The 19867-nt window shown below is 57.0% G+C and overlaps 1 protein-coding gene across 3 annotated transcripts; it reads left to right on the forward strand.

Moving 5' to 3' along the window:
• The first annotated feature begins 1018 nt into the window (after window positions 1–1018).
• SCARF1 (scavenger receptor class F member 1) lies at window positions 1019–12999 on the forward strand. Of its 3 annotated transcripts, none has more exons than XM_014575487.2 (12): window positions 1019–1166; window positions 1532–1796; window positions 3049–3110; window positions 4332–4433; window positions 4883–5408; window positions 7035–7253; window positions 8004–8132; window positions 8216–8319; window positions 9493–9607; window positions 10011–10135; window positions 11041–11181; window positions 11745–12999. In XM_014575487.2, exons 2-12 carry the CDS (start codon window positions 1636–1638, stop codon window positions 12788–12790), a joined length of 2730 nt encoding a protein of 909 aa, XP_014430973.2. In that variant the 5' UTR covers window positions 1019–1166; window positions 1532–1635; the 3' UTR covers window positions 12791–12999. The 3 variants fall into 3 exon arrangements, with proteins under 3 accessions (XP_014430973.2, XP_075760599.1, XP_075760598.1); XM_075904483.1 differs by having other exon boundaries at window positions 1030–1166; window positions 1476–1796; XM_075904484.1 differs by lacking the exon at window positions 8004–8132 and having other exon boundaries at window positions 1028–1166; window positions 1476–1796.
• Window positions 13000–19867: the final 6868 nt, after the last annotated feature.

The raw sequence follows: 19867 nt of genomic DNA on the forward strand, positions 1-19867 counted from the left end.
CCTGCGCTGCCCGTCACCCATACCACGGTCAGCACCTGGCCCTGTGCTGCCTGTCACCCCTACCACGGCCACCCCAGCCAGATGCTGGTTCGCTCTCCAGTGGGACTGGCCAGCCAGCATCTGCACCTCTAGCCAGGCTCCCTCATTGCTGGCTGCTCCTCTGATCCAGACTCTAATCTGTACCCGAACAATAGCTCGGTAGATCTACTTGCTTCTTACCCAATGCACTGACCCTGGAGAAGAGGTGCAATGGAGTCTCTGGCCAGGGACACGGCACTGGCAAGTGCCCAGGAAAGGGAGGTGTTCCGGTGATGGGGCTGTCTTGGGTTGGTTACTGTCTGGCTTTAGAATTGAGTCAGCACCAGAAATAAATCCTTTGAGTGTTTCTCAAAGCGCCGGGCATGGCCTCTGCTTTGTTCGCGCTCTTGTGGCGAGTTGAGTGGACTGGCAGTATCCAGAGGGAGGGGCGGGAGACTGGAAACCATACTGCATGCAGCACTAAGACGTCTCCAGGAAAGAACAGCCCCCGCCCCAACTGAAGGCAGAGCCTTGGCAGGGGCTGATGGCTTTGGCACCTGTGCTCTCCATAGTCTTCCTTCAGCCTGCCGCACTGCCCTGTGCTCCTGTCCCCTTGGGAGCCCTGCCAGGGATCAGCGTTGGAGGCTGCAGGTGTGCAGGCAGGACACTTCACCTCTGGTGCACAGCAGCGCCTCCAGAGCTTGTGCCAGCTCCCAGCCGCCATGCTGAGACAGAGCTGGCTTGGGGTGCTTCGCACTTGTTGCTCCCTCCTCTCCTGCTCTGTGAGGAGGTCGAAGTCCAGGCCCGTGCCTGGAGGTGCCCTGCCCCCCTTCCCCTTGTCGCTAGGAGCTTTCCCAAGGGACTAAATAACCCTCCCGACCTCCCGCAGGTCACGGCGGAGGAAAAATGTGTTTCCTGTGACAATGCTGACAAAGAGAGCCTGGGAGACAGCAGGATGGGCGACTGCCGGGAACGCGCCTGTCCTTGCTCCCGGCTTTCCGCAGGCTGGCTCCTGCCGCGTTAAAAGGGCAGAACGGGGGCGTGCTCTGCTCGGGCAGCTCTTTGTCTTGCCAAAGCGTGCAGTCCCCACCAGAGCCCGCCATCACCGGCGCCTGGCAGCACTGCTCCAGCCTCAGCGCCAGGCAGAGGTGGGCATGGGGAGGGGCGTGAAGCAAGGGAGATGGGGTCTGCCATGGCCTGGCGGGGGTGGGGAGATGCCAGGAGAGGGGACAGAGGACATGGTGCTCAGTGAAGTGGTTGGGGGCAGGCTGAGCTGAGTTTGGGGTGGGGATGGAGATACCAAGAGGTAGGGGGCGGGGAGCTTGGCTTTGTCTCTCTGATTGCTCTAGCAGCAGGTAACTTTCCTGGCCATGATGCTGGGTCTAGGGGCTCCCTTGTGGCTACTGCTGCAGTGAGCCGTGGAGTATAGCGTTTGCCCTCCCCCACTTCCTTTCCAGCCATGCTCGCGCCTTGGATGTGAGGGATTTTTTCGCCTCCTCCTGCATTTCCTTAGGAAAAAGCAAGGAGGAAACGAGGCCAAAGAGAGGGTGAGGCAGAAGCGGAGAGGAAGACGGACAGACAGAACCAACCGGCAGACAGTACGCCTGCATACAGCCCATGCCTTGGCTTGGAAGCCCCCGGGGGCCAGCAGCTCCCCGTCTCCAGACTGGGATGGTGCAGCTGCTGCTGTTACTCTTTGGTCTCCGGTTTTGGCCATGGATTGGGAGTTGTGCTCAGGAGCTGGACCCTAGTGGGAGGAACGTGTGCAAGGTTACCAGGTAAGTGCCCACTTTCCCTTGGGCTCCATTCCCATCTCAGAGCTCCCCTCCCACAGCAGGGCGAGAGGAATTTGCTGCCGTACTCTGCAGGGTCAGGCCGCTGAGCTGAAAGGGAGCCGTGCGTGGCAGCACAGGGATCTCTGCGAGCGAGTGTCACCGCACGAGGGAAATGTTCTTCTTCCGCAGCACAGAGACGTGTGTGTGGAGAGGGGACGGCCCAGAGGGGTGTGTGGTGACACAGGGCAGCTCTGTGTGCGTGTGACAGGGGGATCCCACAAGCAGAGACGAGTTGGTTTAATAACACAGGCACGGCTGTGGGGGGAATTGCGTAGGCAGAGGCTGGTTTAATAACACGGGTGGCTCTGTGTGTGTGAAGCGCGATCACGTGGCCAGAGCAGCGTGTAGTTCACAACATAGTACAGACCTGTTGGTGTGTGGGAGGGATGACGCAGTGTGCGGGCTTGTTTAACAGCACAGAGGGAGCTGAAGGTATGGGCAGGTTAGTTCTTAGTCTGCTGTGTGCTCAGAGCTGCCCCGAGTCAGACAGGCCCTGTCCCCAGGAGTTCGCTTGCATGGCAATTAAAGCCCAGGAAGCACAAGGGACATGGGGGAAGGAGGCCAAGAACAGCCACGAATTTACAGAGTTTTAAACTAACCCCATAAAGCTAACCTTGTGGCGTCACAGTGCTCATGAGGCCAGTCCCACTCCCTCCCGCCCCTCCCACCAGACAAAGGGCCTCCGGCTGCCTGGGTCTTTGCCTGGCATTGCTCTGTCCTGGGAGCTCAGTAGGATCCTCCCTGCAGAAGCCTCCTGGTCGTGGTACCCTCTTTCTCAGCCTTCATGGCCTTGTCTGCTAGAGACTTGTATGACTTGGTGGCTCCTAGGTAGTGGCTGCTGCCAGCAGGTGAAGCATCTGAAGACTTGCATACGATTCCTGCAGAAACAAAAAGCTGCAAACGCTGAGCGCAGGGAGACAGCGCTGGCAGAACCAGCCAGGCCAGCCTTAGTCCTACACCATCCCATGATTTCCTCCCATTGCACTGGTGTCCTGCCCAGGGCGCCGCCGCCCAAGGCATGGTCCAGGTTTATCCTTGGGAGAGCAGTTTCTGGCTGATGCTTAGTTCCCCCTAGTTTATATGAGCCTTAATGCAAACATAGGAGCATTCTCTCCACCCCGTTATATGGCCTTTTGAATGAGCCCTTGCTGCATAGCACCCTGCTCCAAGACTAACGGACCTCTCCCCTCCCCAGCCTCTCTGCAGACCTGGCATGCTGCCCTGGCTGGAAACAGGAAGGCAGGGAGTGCACAGCTGGTGAGTCATCAGTGGCTGTATATCTCATGCCTTTGTCCATGTGAGCATCCTGTCTCAGTTTGTATGGTGTGTATTTCCTGCTTCCGGCTGTACGGTGTTTGCATTTCCTGACTCAGGCTGTACGGTGTTTGCAGTTCCTGACTCAGGCTGTATGCTGTGTGTATTTCCTGCTTCCGGCTGTATGGTGTTTGCAGTTCCTGACTCAGGCTGTACGGTGTTTGCAGTTCCTGACTCAGGCTGTACGTTGTGTGTATTTCCTGACTCAGGCTGTACGGTGTGTGTATTTCCTGTCTCAGGCTGTACGGTGTGTGTATTTCCTGACTCAGGCTGTACGGTGTTTGCAGTTCCTGACTCAGGTCTTTGGTGCTCAGAGTCCAGAGACATTTGGGGAAAATGGAGGCAAGGGAGGCTTAAGTCGTGTGTATAATACTACAGCAGTGCCTGGGCTGCGCTGAGCTGTCTACAGCTGGGGAATGAGGGAGCTATTTGTGGCTCTCAGGCTACACCTCACTTCCACCTCCTGCTTCCTCCCTCCTCACTGGGGGTGCTGGGTTCAGGTGCAGACTGTTTTCCGAGGTAAATGCATAACAGGCAGGGGTTGCAGAGCTCGGAGGTGCCTCATGAAGTGCATCTTGGTGCCTTTTCACGTCTACCCAGCTGCACCCATGTGCACGGCTAATGTAGGCTGCAGCAGGAGGGGCGCGCTCGGAGCCCCAGCCGTGCCGAGAGGTGGGGGAGTGCCCATTTGTCGTCACAGGAAAGGGGGACGTGCTGCTCTCACCCCCCTCAGGATTTGCTGCTGAGCTCACCAGCCCAGCATTGAAGTGTCTTGGGCTATCTCTGCCATCGGATGCAGGGCAGCCATTTCGCCTCAGCCTCCCAGAAGCCGTCACGTCTAGGTCTGGCTTCCCCTGCCAGGCCTGGTGAGGTTCTACTACTCCTGGGCTCAATTTCCTGGCTGAAGAGCAAGGCTGGGGCCGGCTGGAGGACGTGCCCCAGGCACCTCAGGGCTCAGAGTGACTCTCTCGGGGGGTGCCGATGAACTGGAGTCACTGACTGGCTAGGCTGCTGGTCCAGAGCCGCAGGGACAAGGAGCTGGAGGCCAGCGGGTCTTGGCCCCGGCAGCTCTGGAGAAGCTGCACTTCCTGGCCCTGGCCATGTGCCTGCCCATGGCCTGGTGCCGGGCGAGCCTGGCTGCTGATGAGCTTGTCTTGTTGACAGCGCTGTGTGAAGGGGAGGATGCTTGCAAGGTGGACGAGGTGTGTGTGAGACCTGGGATCTGCCGCTGCAAACCTGGATTCTTTGGAGCCCATTGCAGCTCCCGTGAGTACATGGGTGGTGGGGCTGGCAAGGGAGGCCGGGCAGACCCCCCATGACATACAGAGAATCCCCCATGTGCTCAGAGGCTCTGTCTGCGCCACAGCGCTCGCCGCACCCACCAGGACGCTGGCTGGGCCCAGGAGGTGAGCGCAGGCCACAGGGCCCAGCATGACGGCTCATGGTGCAATGAAGCGCTGGCCCCTGGCCCGTCCATGAGCACAAGCAGCTGCATCCACATACTGCAGCAGAGCAGGGGCAGTGTTTGGGCGCATGCTGCTCTGGTGTTTCCCTGCTGGGGGTCCCTGCTCCTTAGTCTCCCTGCAGCACAGGAACTCCCACAGCCTTCCAGCCTGTGTCCTTCTGTGTCCCCCAGCACGCCTGCTGCCCAATGGTCCTCCCTGGGGCACAGAGACGCCTGTTGTGATTCCTTGCCTGTCTTGTTCCCTTTGCAGGCTGCCCCGACCAGTACTGGGGCTCGGATTGCAGGGAGAGCTGTGCCTGCTATCCCCATGGGAAGTGTGACCCTGTAAGCGGCCAGTGCAGCTGCAATCCCAGCCGCTGGGGAGAACTGTGCCAATTCCCATGCCAGTGTGGACCTCACGGCCTCTGCAACACCCTCACAGGAGCCTGCCGCTGTGAGCCAGGCTGGTGGGCACCGAACTGCAAGAAGCAGTGTCAGTGCAACCTGGCCGGCTCCCTCTGTGACCCTGTCTCGGGGCAGTGTGTCTGCGCCCAGGGCTGGTGGGGCAGGAGATGCAGCTTCAGATGCGACTGCCACCACTCCCCCTGTGCCCAGGACTCAGGCAGGTGTGAGTGCAGGGCTGGGTTTTGGGGCCCCTTGTGCCAGCGTCATTGTGACTGCCTGCATGGGAACTGCAACCCGCATGATGGGCGATGCAGCTGCAGCCCTGGCTATCAGGGCAGGAGCTGTGGGGATCCCTGTCCCGCTGGCTATTACGGCTCTCAGTGCAGCTACAGGTAAGAGGAACACCGCTTCGTGCGCGCGTGCTGGGGATAGTGCCCATGGCGAGTGCACAGCCTGGGGCTGCCTAGGGAGCACCAGCGCCCAGAAGCCTTTGTCCCCTTCTGGGGGTGCAGGCGTCTGGGGCCAGACTGGGAGGAGTCCGGGGAGCGGATGCAGCTGACACTGGTTAGGCTGCAGGGTTCAGCTGAGAGGAAAAGGACGACGGGGTCTGGCCTGGCTGCCCCACTCGCACTCTGGAAGGGGCATGGGGAGATACCCTTTTGGGAGCGGCTCTCCTGTCTGGTGGGGAAAATCTTTGATCCTCAGGGCCAGGATGGCCTGAGGAAAGGGGCAGGAAAGGCTTGGTGTAGGCTGACTCCTGTAGGCTGAGGGCCTCGTCCCCTGTCGCACGCGATAAGGTTTAGAGGGATGGCTACAAAAGCCCGTGACGCAGGAAGGCCTCCTGGGACAATAGGGTGTCGTCGTGCCTGCGAAACTCTAGATGTGTCCATGGTGGGGAGCTGCCTCCATCCTCACTCAGGCTCAGCAGGGACCATCTCACAGCTGCACAGAGGGACCCCTGTGAGGCAGGCCTGTAGCAGGCAGCGGAGCTCTGCCGGGGACAGGCCTGATGTCTCGACCATGCTGGGTGGACTTTCAGAGACCTGAGCTGCGTTCCCAGGGCCACGAGCCGGTAGACACAGGCTCTGTTGGGTCTTGGCTGCAGTGGGATGTCATTGTGCAGACGACTCCACGATTAACCATAACCCTGGGCTTGTCAGTTAATTGTGTCGAGGCCGCGAGGGAGGGTGAGTGGGAGCCGGTGCCCGTGAGGAGCTGGCTTAAAAGCTGGCTCCCCATGAAAACTGGATCCACCTCCCCTCCCCCCCGTGCTGCTGCTTCTGATAGAGGGGCAGCAGCGTGGAGACGGAGGGGGTAGGCTGGACCAGTACACAAAGGGAGCTGGCTTTCAGGCAGGCTCCCCTCATGGACCAGCTCCAAGGACCCTGCCCCCCCACCCCACTGCCTCCCACAGAGGCAGCGGGGGCAGGGCAGGCAGGAGCTGATGCTGGGGGGAGATGGCTTAAAAGCCGGTTCTCCCCAGCACCAGCTCCATGGTGCCACCTGTCCCCACCCCCACACTGCTGCCTCTATTGGGGGAGCAGTGCAGGGGGTAGGGTGGGCAGGGGAGGCTGCCATGAAGTAGCCTCTGTCCGCAGCAGGCCCGAGCTCCCTGCAATCAGAGGCTACTCCGCATCCCACAAAGCAGCATCTGTCCACGGTGAGCCTGGGCCTGCCACAGACAGGCTGCTCAGTGGGAGCACCCCCTATCTGTGCAGAGCTCGGACCCCCCACGGACAGGGGCCGCTGCGTCTGTACCGGTGGCAGGGCGCTCCCCAGGAGTAGGGCTTGGAGCGCACTGGCTGGCCCTGCCCTGGGGACTATAGAATAGTCATGTAACCATCAAGATTTCATGCAGTTACACGACCGTTCAATTGCACGTTCGTTTCTCTACATCCCTAGGCGCCAGAGAGCACAGCCCTCTTCTCCCGAGCTCTCAGGCCTGTTTCTTTGTCTGGGCTGTGGGGCAGCTGTCCCCCAGCTCCGGTCCTGACTGTTCTTTACACCTCTGACTGCAGCTGTGGGCACTGCAAGCGGAGCCAGCCCTGCTCTCCCATGGATGGGTTCTGCCTGGCGTGTGAGGCTGGCTGGAACGGCACCCGCTGTGATCAGCAGTGCCCCCCTGGATCCCATGGGGAGAATTGTGCACAGGTGTGTCCCAGCTGTCGGAAAGGGGAGGCCTGTAATCCAGAGACGGGGGCTTGCTTGAGCTGTGACCCTGGCAAGACAGGATCCAGGTACTGGCCCTTCCTCGCTGGTGTGACGCTTGCCCTGAGGGCTCAATTCTCTGTTAATAGCCTCTCTCCTCAGGTGTCCCGGAGTGCAAAGCGCAGAATGTCTGAAAGCTCCATTCACAGTACGGAGGCTTCTCCGCTGGGAGGGTGATCCACGGGTAGACGGGCAGCGCCAGCCGGCTGAGCTGGGGGTTCTGAGCGGGGATTCCCCAGCGGCACAGCCCCCCTCTGGCCTGCTGTGTGCAGAGCTCACGCACGCTGGGATGTCTCTCCGTGCTGGCTGCGGGAATCCTGGTGTCTGGCCCCTCCCACCGCTGTAACACCAGAGAACAGTGAAACTGAACAGCAGCCCCCTCCATCGGTGTTTGTCTTACGGAGGTCAAAGAGCCCTGGGCTCAGAGATGCCCAGTGCATCCCCAGCGGGACTCAACAGCACCACCAGCCTCGCCCAGGGCTCCCTCCACCGAGTGTCTGCAGGCAGCGAGCCTCAGAGCCCTGGGAGCTGGGGAGGTCACGCCTCTCTCAGGCGGGGACGTGAAGCACGGGAGGGCTAAGTGTCTCTGTCAGAGCCAGGAGCAGCACCCAGAACTCCTGGGCCCCGCTGCACGGTCGCCGCTCCCTTCCGCACGTGAGATTTGCCACGAGTTAGGGGCCTGAGGAACAAGGGTTGTATCCATGCAAGAGCAGAGCAGGCCCCCTGCATTGCCAGCTCTTTCCCCAGGGCGCCAGCCAGAGTCCCCCTTCTCTTTGCAGCTGTGAAGCCCCCTGCCCTGCTGGCACATTTGGAGATGGCTGTCGGTTCCCCTGCCCAGACTGTGTGAACGGGAGCTGTGATCCAGTGTCTGGGGAGTGTGTCTGCCAGGCTGGCTATTGGGGCACCAGGTAAAAGCGAGGGGTGCTGCAGTGGGCAGAGGCAGGATCTTTCCAAACAAGCATTTTCCATTTCTCTCTGTCTCCCCCCGCAGCTGCAATGAGACCTGCCCAGAGGGGTTTTTTGGAGCGAACTGTTCTTCTACCTGCCGCTGTGCAGGGGGTCTCTGCCACCCGCACTCCGGGGACTGTGTGCTCAGTAAGTGATCCCCCTGCATTGTTCCTTTTCATTCCCTCCCTCTTAGCCAGCATCTCCTGTCTGGAACAGACCTGGGCCCTTCTCGCCAAGCAGAAACCCTGCAAGACACCAAAGCCGAGGTGCCCTCAGTGCTCCAGAGCGCAGGCTGGTTCCCAGCAGAGATGCTCTGCACAGGGTCATGCAGCTCAAGCCCCCAAGAAACTCCCTTCCCTCTTCTCCTCTGCTTCTGTCGACAGGGCCATCCTTAGGGGGGCGCAGGACCTGAGGCAGTCTCCCCTCAGTGCCCCAGGGGCAGGACCCAGGGCAACTCCCTGCTGCAGGTCCCACCCAGCGCTGCCTCTGAATGTGCCATCAGCAGTAAAAGATTCTTTAGCGCAGAAGATGTGTCTGGAGTTGAGTCCACTGGACTGTAACGTACAGATACGTTCCTGAAGCTTCAGAGGGAGCCGAGTTAGTCTGTAACCGGAAAAACTTCAAAAACAGCAAATAGACTAGTAGCATCTTAAAGATTAACAAAACATGGAGATGGTACCTTGAGCTTTCATGGGCACAGCCCCCTTCTTCAGATGAGTGGAGCATTAAAAGTCCAGATTCAAGAATAAATAAGTGGGGGGGGAGGAAGGGAGAAGAGGGGAAAAAAGCGCATTTGAGTGTTGAAGTTACAAGAAGCTGATAAGAACAATTTGCACCTTCTCTAAGTTAAGTCATTAAGATGGGGAGAGTAGTGTGCTAGCCAGCCAATGTCTTCGTACATTCCTGGCTGGGAGTGGCGAGACCAGCCCCCCTTCTTGCTCATGGCTTTGCCAACCGGGCTGTGCCTGGGGGAAATACGCTTTCCTGTAAAGTGGTGCTGAAACTGCACATGGGAACAAACCACGCTGAGCACATCTCAGCCTGCCCTGGGCTCCTGCCTCTTCCTGGAGGAGGAGAGCTCTGGGCTCCTGCAGAGACTCTCTCTGCAGATACCAAAAGATGTGCGGGGCGCTGGTCCCTCCCTGGCCGGATGAGGTGCAGCTGTATGAATGGGACGATTTGGACAGGGCTGGAGCTGTTCAGGACATTCTGAGACCCCTGACGCAGGTCCCTGATCAGAGAGCCTTCCACCAGGATGACTTTCCCAGGGCTCTGAACTTGCCAGCCATGTGAGATCTTGTTCTACTCTTTCTCGGGCAGGGTCAAGGCAACAGGGAGCCCTGATAGCCGGCACTCTCATCCCATTGCTCCTCCTGTTACTCTGCATCACCTGCTGCTGCTGCTGCGGAACCAGCCAGCTGGATGCCCGAGACAGGTATTAGGAAAAACTGTCAGGTGCTGTAGAAATGTGGCTGCAAAGAAAACGTCACCTGCCTTGGCCCAGTGCTGCTGAGAGGCTCTGGCAGCAAGAGGAGCCTTGTCTGTCCGATTCAAACGATCCTCAAGCAGAGTCATTAACATCTGCCTCGGGGTCTGATGCCTGACCAGGAATTACCTCACAATGTCATGTTGCTTCATTAGGCTTTGTACTTATTCGACTCGTGCAGCTCGGGGCCCGGGATAAATCAGCCCGTGACACAAGCTGCAGCTGCTCATAGCTTGTGAGGCTTGGTGAGAAATGGGGCTGCTCCAGGTGCTGACTTCTGCTGTGTCATTTCCCAGCAGAACAGGATGGGAAAGGCCTCTCCTCTGTGACACCTCTGTTCTTCCTTTCCAAGGGCGGCTGCTGCTGATGGGGATGCAGTCTCCAGAATGAAACATCATGTGCAGGGGGTGCTGGCCAATCTGAGTTCCCTGTTACCTTGCCTCTCACTGAGGGGCTACAAGCTTCCCCGAGTCACAGGTAAGAGCAGCAGGTCCTGCTTTGTCTGTGTCTGCAGGGCTCCTTAGGGCGGGAACTGTATCTGCTTGTATCCGGACTATAAGTGCCATTGCAAATGAGTAACTGTGCCAGCAGTGGCGTGGCGGGGGGAGTGGGGAAGTTGCTCCCGGGTGCCACGCTGGGGAGGGGGCCAATTTAATCCCCCTCTGCTCCGCCTGTCATCCCCCGTCTCACTGGCTCCTCCTCCGTCCGCCACCATCGGCTGGAGCCTCCTCTCCGCCCCCAGCCCGACCCTCCTCCATCTCTGCTGGCGGGTTAGTGCGTGCGGGGGCCCGGCCCCAAACTGGAAGGGGTGGAGGAAGATGTGGTACAAGCTCCTCCCACCCCCAGGGTTGGGCTCAGCCGTGTGCCAGGTATGGCGCACAGTGACGGTGGGAGGGGCAGCACAAATTTTGCCTTTGTCCCCAGGCACGTAACATCCTCGCTACACCTCTGTGGTACAGGACAGACTAGGGATGTGAAAGGTTAACCGCTCACCTGGTTAATTGGTAACCGGTGGGGACTGGAGCAGCTCCCACCTGCTGTGGGCAGGAGGCTGCTCCAGCCTCACGGGGCCCATGGTGGACAGGGGCTGCTCTCAACTGGAGCAGCCTCTGTCCACAGGGTGCCCAGGCTTTCCGTGGATAGGGGCTGCTCCAGTGGTAGCTGGGAGTTGGTGGCAGCTGCAGCCCCAGCATGGGGCTGGGGGCTGCTCCAGCTGGCCTGGATCCTGCTTAATTGGTTAACAAATTAAATGGTGGGTCAGCCCAATCTGTTAAGTGATTAACCGGGGTTTTACATCCCTAGTACAGACTAGAACACAGCAGACCAGCATGTGGTGCCCAGAGCTGGATTGCTTCTTCCTCATGGGCTTGCTTCTCTTCCAGTATCCCACCATGACACAGAGATTCCCTTCAATCCCAGCTTCATTGAACCGCCTTCTGCTGCCTGGGCCTCAGACAGCTCCTTCTCCTCCTCCTTCGACACCGATGATGAGGGCCCAGCCTATTGCGTCCCCACCAGAGAAGGTAATGCTGCCCAGTTGCTTTGTCATCTCCTTTGGACTCACTCTCACCTCCCCTTCCCTGTCTCCTTTGCTCTGTGCCCCCGTGCACAGGGCCTGCTGCTCAGGGTGAATGTCAGTGCCTGTGCGCCCTGGCGGGGGCCTTGTGTTACACACAGGCACCAATTAGGTTTAGTCCCTTAGTTTCCTCTCGCCACAGGGAGCCTGAGCTCTGTTCCAGGCCTTCCCATCAGTTTCGTGTGACATGGAAATGTCTCTGGCCTCAGAAAACAACTGATTTCACAGCATGGTCCCTCCAGTAAATCCAGAGCTCATTGCAGCTGCATGTGCCCCAAGGCTCCCTCGGCTAAGGCCCTGTGGAATCAGTTGTCACACCCAGCTCAGCGCCTTCCCCACCTCCCGGTCTCTAGAACTGCCTGGGGGTAAAGAAGGCAGCGCCAACCCGCGTGGTGCCGGTTCTGGATACTCTAGTCCCCAGAAACCGCCAGTCATGGTCAAGAGGATAAAGGCAACATGCTCTAACCTTGAGCCCTGAGCGTCCCTTCCCTTCCCTCCTTCCTTCTCTAGATGCTCCTGCAGCAGCCGGCTTTGAGCTTCAGGAAGGCAACTCCAAGTGCCCCGAATTTCCTGACGCATCAGCATTTAACTCGGAGGATGTCTCCCAGCCTTTCACCATCCCCCGCACCTCCAGCATTGCCAGAGCCAAGAGACCCTCTGTGTCCTTTGCAGAAGGAACTAAGTTTGGCCCTCAGTGTCGCAGCGACTCGGTGGAGACACCAACGACCACTCGGAAACCCAAAGCCCCCTGGGGTGTCACCAAACTTCCCTCTCACCAGCCTCAGGCTGACCCCGAGGAGGGGCCCAAGCAGGGTGGGTCTCCGGGTGACATTTATGAAAATCCAGAGCGCACCTCTGAGGCTGAGGAGAGCCACCGGCCCTCCCCCGGAGGTGCCCCAGGAGGCCGCAGGAAGGCAGCGTCCAGTGGCAGACATGTGGCCCAGAGAGTTGAGGCCCTGGAGGCAGCTTTGAATCCAAACGCTTTGGAAGTTAAGCAGAATGTCACAACCATTTATGTGACTGTGGGGACAGCGGGGAGAGCCTCCAAGCCCAGCGAGAGTGCTGATGGGAGCAGGGAGGGGCCCGTGCAGGCTGTACTCAAGCGTTTGGGTAGCTTCCAGAGAGCAAAAAGGGCTTTCAGGGAGGACCCCCCCGTGAGGAAAAGCACTGAGAGCATCCAGAAACCTCCCCGCAGGGCCCTGGGCCTGGGGAGGGACTCCAGAGACGTGCTCCCCCAGCCAGCCTCTCCACACAAGGAGAGCTGCAAGACAACAGATCCGGAGCCCTCGGAGGCACCTGAGCTCCGCACTGGTCGACACCAGATCGAGGCCCCTGAGAAGAGGCAGTCTCTCACCCCCACATCACCTCTGTGCAAAAGACTAGCGCCCCCGGGGGAAGGGCTCACAGGGGACCCCAAGGAAAGTGACAGCCCTGAAGAGGCCAGAAGCCAGGAAACAAATGAACAGGCTGCTGTTGAGGAGGAACCGAAATATGAAAACGTGTCTCCAAATCACGGGTCTCCTGTCACCTCCCCTGGCTGCGAGGCCAGCACCTGAACACCCACCAGGACCCAACTCCTGCCTCTTTCAGGACGGGGACAGTTTCACGAGGGAGCTGTGGCCAGAGGGAGTTGTGCCCCTTGCACCAGGCCACCGGCAATCCAAGAGGGCTAGGTCTGCAACGTGTCTGGTATGAGAGGGAAGCCGGAATGCCGCATGCGCTGGGTGACTGTCTACATTGCCATTAAATTGGTGTGTCTTCTGCATTGCATGTCCATGTTCAAATGAGGCACCTTGTCCCTCCTGACTTCCATGCTGGTCGAGCCATGGAGCCAGGGGCTGGGCTGCAGGCAAGTCCGGTCAGGCACCTGCACTACACGTCGCTCAGTCAGAAGATGCGATTGTCCCGGGTAGTGTGGCTGGTTGGGGGCTGCTCTGACCAGTAAGGCAAGGCGATGTCTGAGCAGGAACCACACTCCCAGGCTCCCTCCTTCCAGCCAGGGGCTTGTACGGGCCTGTCCCTGGGGGGCATGCACCGCCAGTGGTGCCTCCACCTGCCCTCTGGGGGATCAGCCCCGGATTATGCGCTTCCCTTGCAGCCGTTGTCCTCTTGGCAACCCTCCAGGGCTCCCCCTTGTGCCGTGTGTGTTTGCTCTTCCGGGAGGCAGAGCAAAGTTCCTTCACGAAATGCCTGTCCTCCCTTTACTGCTGCAACTGTGCCACTCCTCCAGTGGCTGCTCAGGACCCGGGTCCTCCCTCTGCACTGGCTCCCAGCTCAGGGGCCTCTCAGCAGCCGAAGTCTGACCCACCCAGGGGGCCAGCAGCCTTGCCTGGCTCCTGGGCAGTGTGCGTGGTGGGGTGGCTCTGCCGGAGCACGTTGTGTTCCCTCCCCTGCCAGCCCTTAGCGCTGCGCACTGTCCATTTCAAGAGCCTGGGGCTCCTGGGCCTTTTCTATCGCTGGGCCCTGAAGCAACTTCCCCCATCGGCAGGCTGGGACCTACCCCGTCCTTTGCTGCATTTTCCCTTGCCCAGCTCTCTGGGCAGGCGGCCCAAACTCCCCACTGCCAGGGAGTAACTGTAGGGGGCTTGCTTCTAACCCCAGGCCACATTTCTTCCCTGCAGCCCCTTTCTGCCCACATAGGCCTCCCCCAGCTTGGCCTTCCTCGTTCTGTCAGCGCATCGCTTAGCCACCCGACTTCCCTCCTCTGTGGCTGACCCTGTCCCGGAGAGGCATGAGGATCTTGCGGAAAAAGGGTTTTTTGTGCAAAACGGCCATGTCCACACGGCCTGTTTTTGTGCAAAAACAGAACGAAAGAGTATGCAAATGAAGTGTGGGAAGATGCTAATCCGCGCTTCATTTGCATTGCCTCTTGCAGCAAAAGTCCTAGTGTAGCCGTAGCCTTGCTGTGGGAACTCCACCTCCCTGCGTGATGGAGACATTTCCCCACCGACCCAGTTGTGTCTCTGCTGGGAATTTGGTCGCCACAGGTACAGTGCTCAGGAAACAGGAGGGATCAGTGTCCCACTCGCAGCTCTTCAGCAGGCAACACCTGAGCAGCGCAGATTTGTGCACCAAGTGTCTGCTTGGGGCTTGCATACATATGCACTCGGCAGCTCCTGGCCAGCCCTGTTTCCCTGCCTTGCAGGAGGAAGTGACACTGCTCGCCCCTGCCATTGATATGCTTGTGTGGGGAGGGAGCAGTAGCTTGGCTCACCATTCCTGGGCCTCCCCAAACTGCAAGACTGACTTGCACTAGGGACGTGGGGGAAGGAGGTGAGAACAGCCACGAATTTACAGAGTTTTAAACTAACCCCATAAAGCTAACCTTGTGGCGTCACAGTGCTCATGAGGCCAGTCCCACTCCCTCCCGCCCCTCCCACCAGACAAAGGGCCTCCAGCTGCCTGGGTCTTTGCCTGGCATTGCTCTGTCCTGGGAACTCAGTAGGATCCTCCCTGCAGAAGCCTTCTGGTCGTGGTACCCTCTTTCTCAGCCTTCATGGCCTTGTCTGCTAGAGACTTGTATGACTTGGTGGCTCCTAGGTAGTGGCTGCTGCCAGCAGGTGAAGCATCTGAAGACATCTGGGTCGGCGTTTGTCTCTTTCCCTTGCTGACTCAGCAGCACTGACCAGGCCAGCTGAAAGTCCTCACAGTAGAAGTTCCTGGGGGAGGTGGGACAGAAAGATCGCCCTGCAACCAGTTCCTGTTGCTGAGCACAGACTGTGGTGTCACAAAGGAGCGGGGACTGGACTCCTGATAACCCCCCAGTTGGAGCACATGATGGGGGCTGGACCCCAAAGCTCCAGGCATTGGGAAGCGGGTTCCCGAGAGCAGCCTTCTATGGTGCGCTATGAATGCCTCTGGGACCCCGGAAAGGGTCCCCCTCACTTCCTGGAGTTCCCTATCTTGCCAGTGTTGTCTGGCTGAGTGCTGCGTTTCAGCCTCCAGATGCAGCTCTGCCCTTGTGCTAAGATGTGGGAAGGCAGCTGTCTGTTTCCACCAAGATCTGCCAGTGCAGACCTCATGCTGGCTGTGCAGTACGAAATGCTCCATTCCCTGAGGCACTGTTGCCACTGTGGGCCTCAGTCACGCAGGCTGTGTGTGCATGAAGTCGAGGGTTCTGTGTGTCTCCGCCATCGGCACTGGGGAGAACACAGGGCATCTTGGCTCCCACCATAGTTCCCTGTCATACAGGCTGGGCACTGGGCACAAATCTTTGTGTTAATGCAGTGATGGATTCAGCTGATGCCTGCCAGTGAGCTGTCAGGAACAGTGCAGAGAACACATGGACTAAAGTGTCTGCTAAACAGAACAGGGTGACGGTGACTCGTTCTGCATCGATTTCTTAGCTGTAATCTAAAATAGCTCTTCATAGCTTAGAGGTCATTGCTCTCCCAGAACGTTCCCCACACAGGTAGCATCCTTCTCAGAAGTTGGAGCTTTCTACATGGTGTCATGGCTCCTTTCCCACTCTGGCATGATAAATGCAAAAGTGGGGGCCAGCAAGTGTACCCCAAAGCCTTATCTACCAGGCTTTGGTATAAAACTTCCCCCAAAATCTTAAAAACCTAGATTTTGGGAATAAAACCTGCTGCCACCACCCAAATATTAATAACGAGATTAGGGGAAAGGTCATTTGGGAAATCTCACCCCTATTATAAAAATCAGGACACACAAGTAACCAGTGCCAGGTTAATAAAAAGAAAAGAGAAAACTTTTATTATTACAACAAAAATCCATGTTGCAAGCATAAGGATCAGATGGAAAGGTAACAAAATATACTCATGGAGGAGTTACACCGTGGGCTAGAAGTTAGTTAAAAAGAAAAGCCAAACATCTCTTAAGCAGTGCTGGATCTCAGATCCTATACCCAACCCTTAAAACTACCTAAACTTTACCCTACTTACAGAAAGTGAAGAATTGTACCTTGGAGAGAGAGAGACATGCTTGTCCCTCCCTGTAGCTGCAGAGGACTCACTCAGAGAGACGAAAGGAGAGAAAAAAACCCCAAATTCCTTTGTCCCAGTTTGAAAGTCCTACTTACATTCCTATTGGCCACTCCGCCTGGCTAGGTGTAGTTAACCCCTTAATTCCCAGGCTGCTGGCTAACCCTCATAATCATGACACATGGCATCCCTAAGAGCAGGGAGATTTTCCCTCGAAAGGATTTCTGTTATCCAGCATGCTGCATGTAGATGACGTGAACTATCAAAAGGAGCCTCAGTGGAATTAATTTTAGCATCTTAGCTATAGAGAATATCTGGGTTTGTGCAAGTTTATCAAATTTGACTCGCTTGGAAGGATCTAAACATAATTTCTACAGCTGCACTTCAATGCATTAAACTACATTATACAATACCTTGGACCTTGTTGAGGGGCGTGGCGTCAACACCCCCCCAGGGGCGTGCAGGCCCCGCCCCGCCTTACGCCCCAAGGTCCCCGTCACTCGTGCTCCCTATTCTCCCCTCTTCCCTGCCTCGTGTCCGGCAGGGTCAGTCCATCTGAGCTTTCCAAGTCTTAGTGGCATTCGAGTTCGCGAGGAGAGGTAGGGGGGCTCGGGCCCGCCCTCACTCCGAGCCCCGACCAGGGCCCTGAGGTCTGGGGCTCTCTGCCCCAGTCCCAGTTGGTGGGGGAGGGAACCCCCGCAACACACCAACCCCCTGGGTTCCAGTACCCTGCCCTGGGTCGCTTCCTACCTCCCTCGCCGAGTTGCCGTGACGACCTGGTCCATGGGTCCCCGCAGGAGAGGCCCAAGATGCCTCTGTCCGGCCTCCCGGTGTTGTTCTGCTCCTCTCTTGGCTGGCGGCGGTGCTTCTTTTAAGCGTCCCGCGGCGGTTTGCCAGCTCCCCGTCCTCCCCGCCTTGCCAGGGCCGGGGCTGCCCACCCAGACGTGGCCAGCCCACTCCCGGGATCTGCCCTGCCCGCGGCGGAGCAAGCCACGCAGGGCAGAAACTGGCGCGGGGCCACTGCTTCTCCCCAGCATGCCGGGGACGGCGCCGGGTTCGTGTGGGGCGCAGGTGCTGCCCCGTCACAGACCTTTTATGTGCAGGTTTCCAATACACCAAGAAACTTCTCTGATCTGCCAGTGTGAGGGAACCTTAGAGCAAGTCTAGTCGCTGTGGTCTGCGTATGGCCGGGTTTGTGATTTTAGTGCTAAATGAAAATCTGGTGCTTTTCCTGGCTTGCATGAAGAGTCCATGTGGAACAGTGCTGCAACCAAAGTTTCTCCAAATCATTAACTTCTAGTCAATGGGGAAATTGTAATGTCATTTCCCTTAATTACAGCTTTCAACCATACACTGTCAACAAATGTCTCAGCCATGACACCATCACACTTGGCCAGGGGGCAGTCCTGTGTGGGCGGGCAGGACTAGCCCTGGGCACCCAGCAGGTGACAAACAAGATGAGACAGTCCTCTTTGCTAAGGGAGTGAAGAGTGTCTCAGAAAACAGTTCATCTGATTCCCTGATTAACACGAGGTTTGCGTTAGAAACTGTAGAAACAGGTTATAGTTCAAGAAGCCAAGTCCAAGAGCATTTCTGGCACTGAGCTGGGTTTGGCTTGATTTGTCTTATGTGGTTTTTGCATGTTCTTTTGTGTTAATCTGAGTGCTGCAGAGGGAGGCCTCTGAATGTAAACAATTCTTAACTAGGCCTAAAATGAGCTCAGTGCCACAAAAACAAAGACATTACCCAAAATAGCCGGGGAGACTCAGCTTTGCTGTCTGTGCATTGTTTCAGCTTCTGGTTTGTTTCATTTTAAGTTTCATGTATAGATCTGAACAGGAGGAGACAAACAGCTGTAAACACAGAGCTGTGGGGGAGGGACCTCTTGGGAATGTCTCAGCAGGACTGAATTGCCAGTTGTACTTTATTTATTAATCCTCATGCTGATCTCAGTGATCTGAAAGCCATAGATTTTGTCTTTGGACTTTCAAGGATAAATGCTTTCATAATAGTCAATGTTTGCGGAACAGATGTGGTCAGAGTGCTTGGTTCTTTTTCTTTCTAGTAGAACTCTAGTCAGGAGAATACCGGTGTGCCTTGGATCCGTTATTTCCTCACGGGTAATTGAGGAGAATTCCGTATCAGGCTTCTCTGTTTTGAAACTAATATTTGTATTTTGTTAAAGTGCCCTTGCCATATGCCCTGCAGTCTGCTGACAAGAGTAGTAGCCACTTCGCCGAGGGTTTGCAGAGACAGAAATTAGTGCTGTCACGTTATTCCAGTAGCACCTAGCTTGGTGCATGCCCCATGTGAGCACGTGCCTTTTTGGTAGATTATTGGCTTCTGTTTTTAAGATATTTCATTCCAGGGACAGTGTGCAGACTTTTTCTAACCCAAACAGGATATTCTTACATGGTGAGTGGAGTTACTTATTTCTGATTGTAGAAATTAATCATATGTGGCCTAATTCACTGCAGACACAGTGCGTATAAAATAGCTGCCAGCAAATTAGGCTGCCTTTCCTGTCAAGCAGACAACAATCAAGCTTGACAAGATCTTCGCCATGCTGGGAATATGCTCTGTGCTCAAGGATCTCATTGCTACGCCTGGTGTTTGCCAGACACAAGGGCACAGAGGTGTAGTGTCTCCAGGAGCTCATGCCCAGCACCCAGGGACGAGGGGAGGGAAGGATTGTCAGTGCACAGACACAGATACAACCATGTTGATTTCTGCTTTCTTAGGGTAGTTCTAATGTCACTTTGCCAGTGCTGCCTGGCCCAGAAGCGCCAGACTAGTTTCTTCCGTGGGTCCTCTTTGTTATTGTACCTCTGACCCTCCAGATTCCACGGACAGGGATTTTAGTGCTAATCAGATAATCAAAGCTGTGCTTGTGCTCCCGGCTCTTGGAGCAGTCCAGAGGTTTTATTACTTGCTTGGCATTGCAGGGGTGACTGAAAAGGAGCCAGCGTGAGGGACTGGGATGTACAGAAGGAACAAGGATGAGTCACATCCTGGGACAAAGCTTTCGTAGGGTGACCCTCCTGTGGCCTGTCTTGTTGTGTACCTGGCTCTCGGCTGCTGTGGTGATGAGCCTGGTGGGAGACCTGCTCAATAGAAGAATTGTTCTGTGTTCACACTGGTTACAAAGCATCCGGGATCTTGATTTCAGTGCACTGTCCTGCTTTCTTCTTGCCACCAGTGACAGCACCTGAGCAGTAGTCACCATAGCCACCAGCCCTGCCCACGTGATAGCCAGCACCATCAGCAGGCAAAGCCAGGCACGCCCTTCTCTGGCCAAACACCCACTGAGAAGGACAGGTTTATCCAGGGTCCAATGAGCTGTCTGCAGAAACACACCTGCTAACAGCCTGGCAGATGATCTGACCAAGAAAACCAGGTCAGCCCCAGAACTTTCTGTTGCAACAGAGACAGGCCTGGCCTCTTTGCCTTCATTGGGAATATAATCCCAGCCTGCTTGTCCTACGTACCAAAACAGCCCTGACATGTCTGGCACGTTAACTTCCTCAGAGACCAGCGGTCTCCAGCCTTTTTAACCACAAGGTCACTCTTTCAATTTAAGTACAATGTAAGAGCCACCTGAAGCCCGAATCCCCTGGCCCCACTTCCTTCCCGCCCCTTCTCCGAGGCCTCACCCTGCTCACTCCATCCCCCTTCCTCCCACACTTTCAC

This window comes from Pelodiscus sinensis, chromosome 21, assembly GCF_049634645.1.
Source record: "Pelodiscus sinensis isolate JC-2024 chromosome 21, ASM4963464v1, whole genome shotgun sequence".
Classification (NCBI taxonomy): domain Eukaryota; kingdom Metazoa; phylum Chordata; order Testudines; family Trionychidae; genus Pelodiscus; species Pelodiscus sinensis.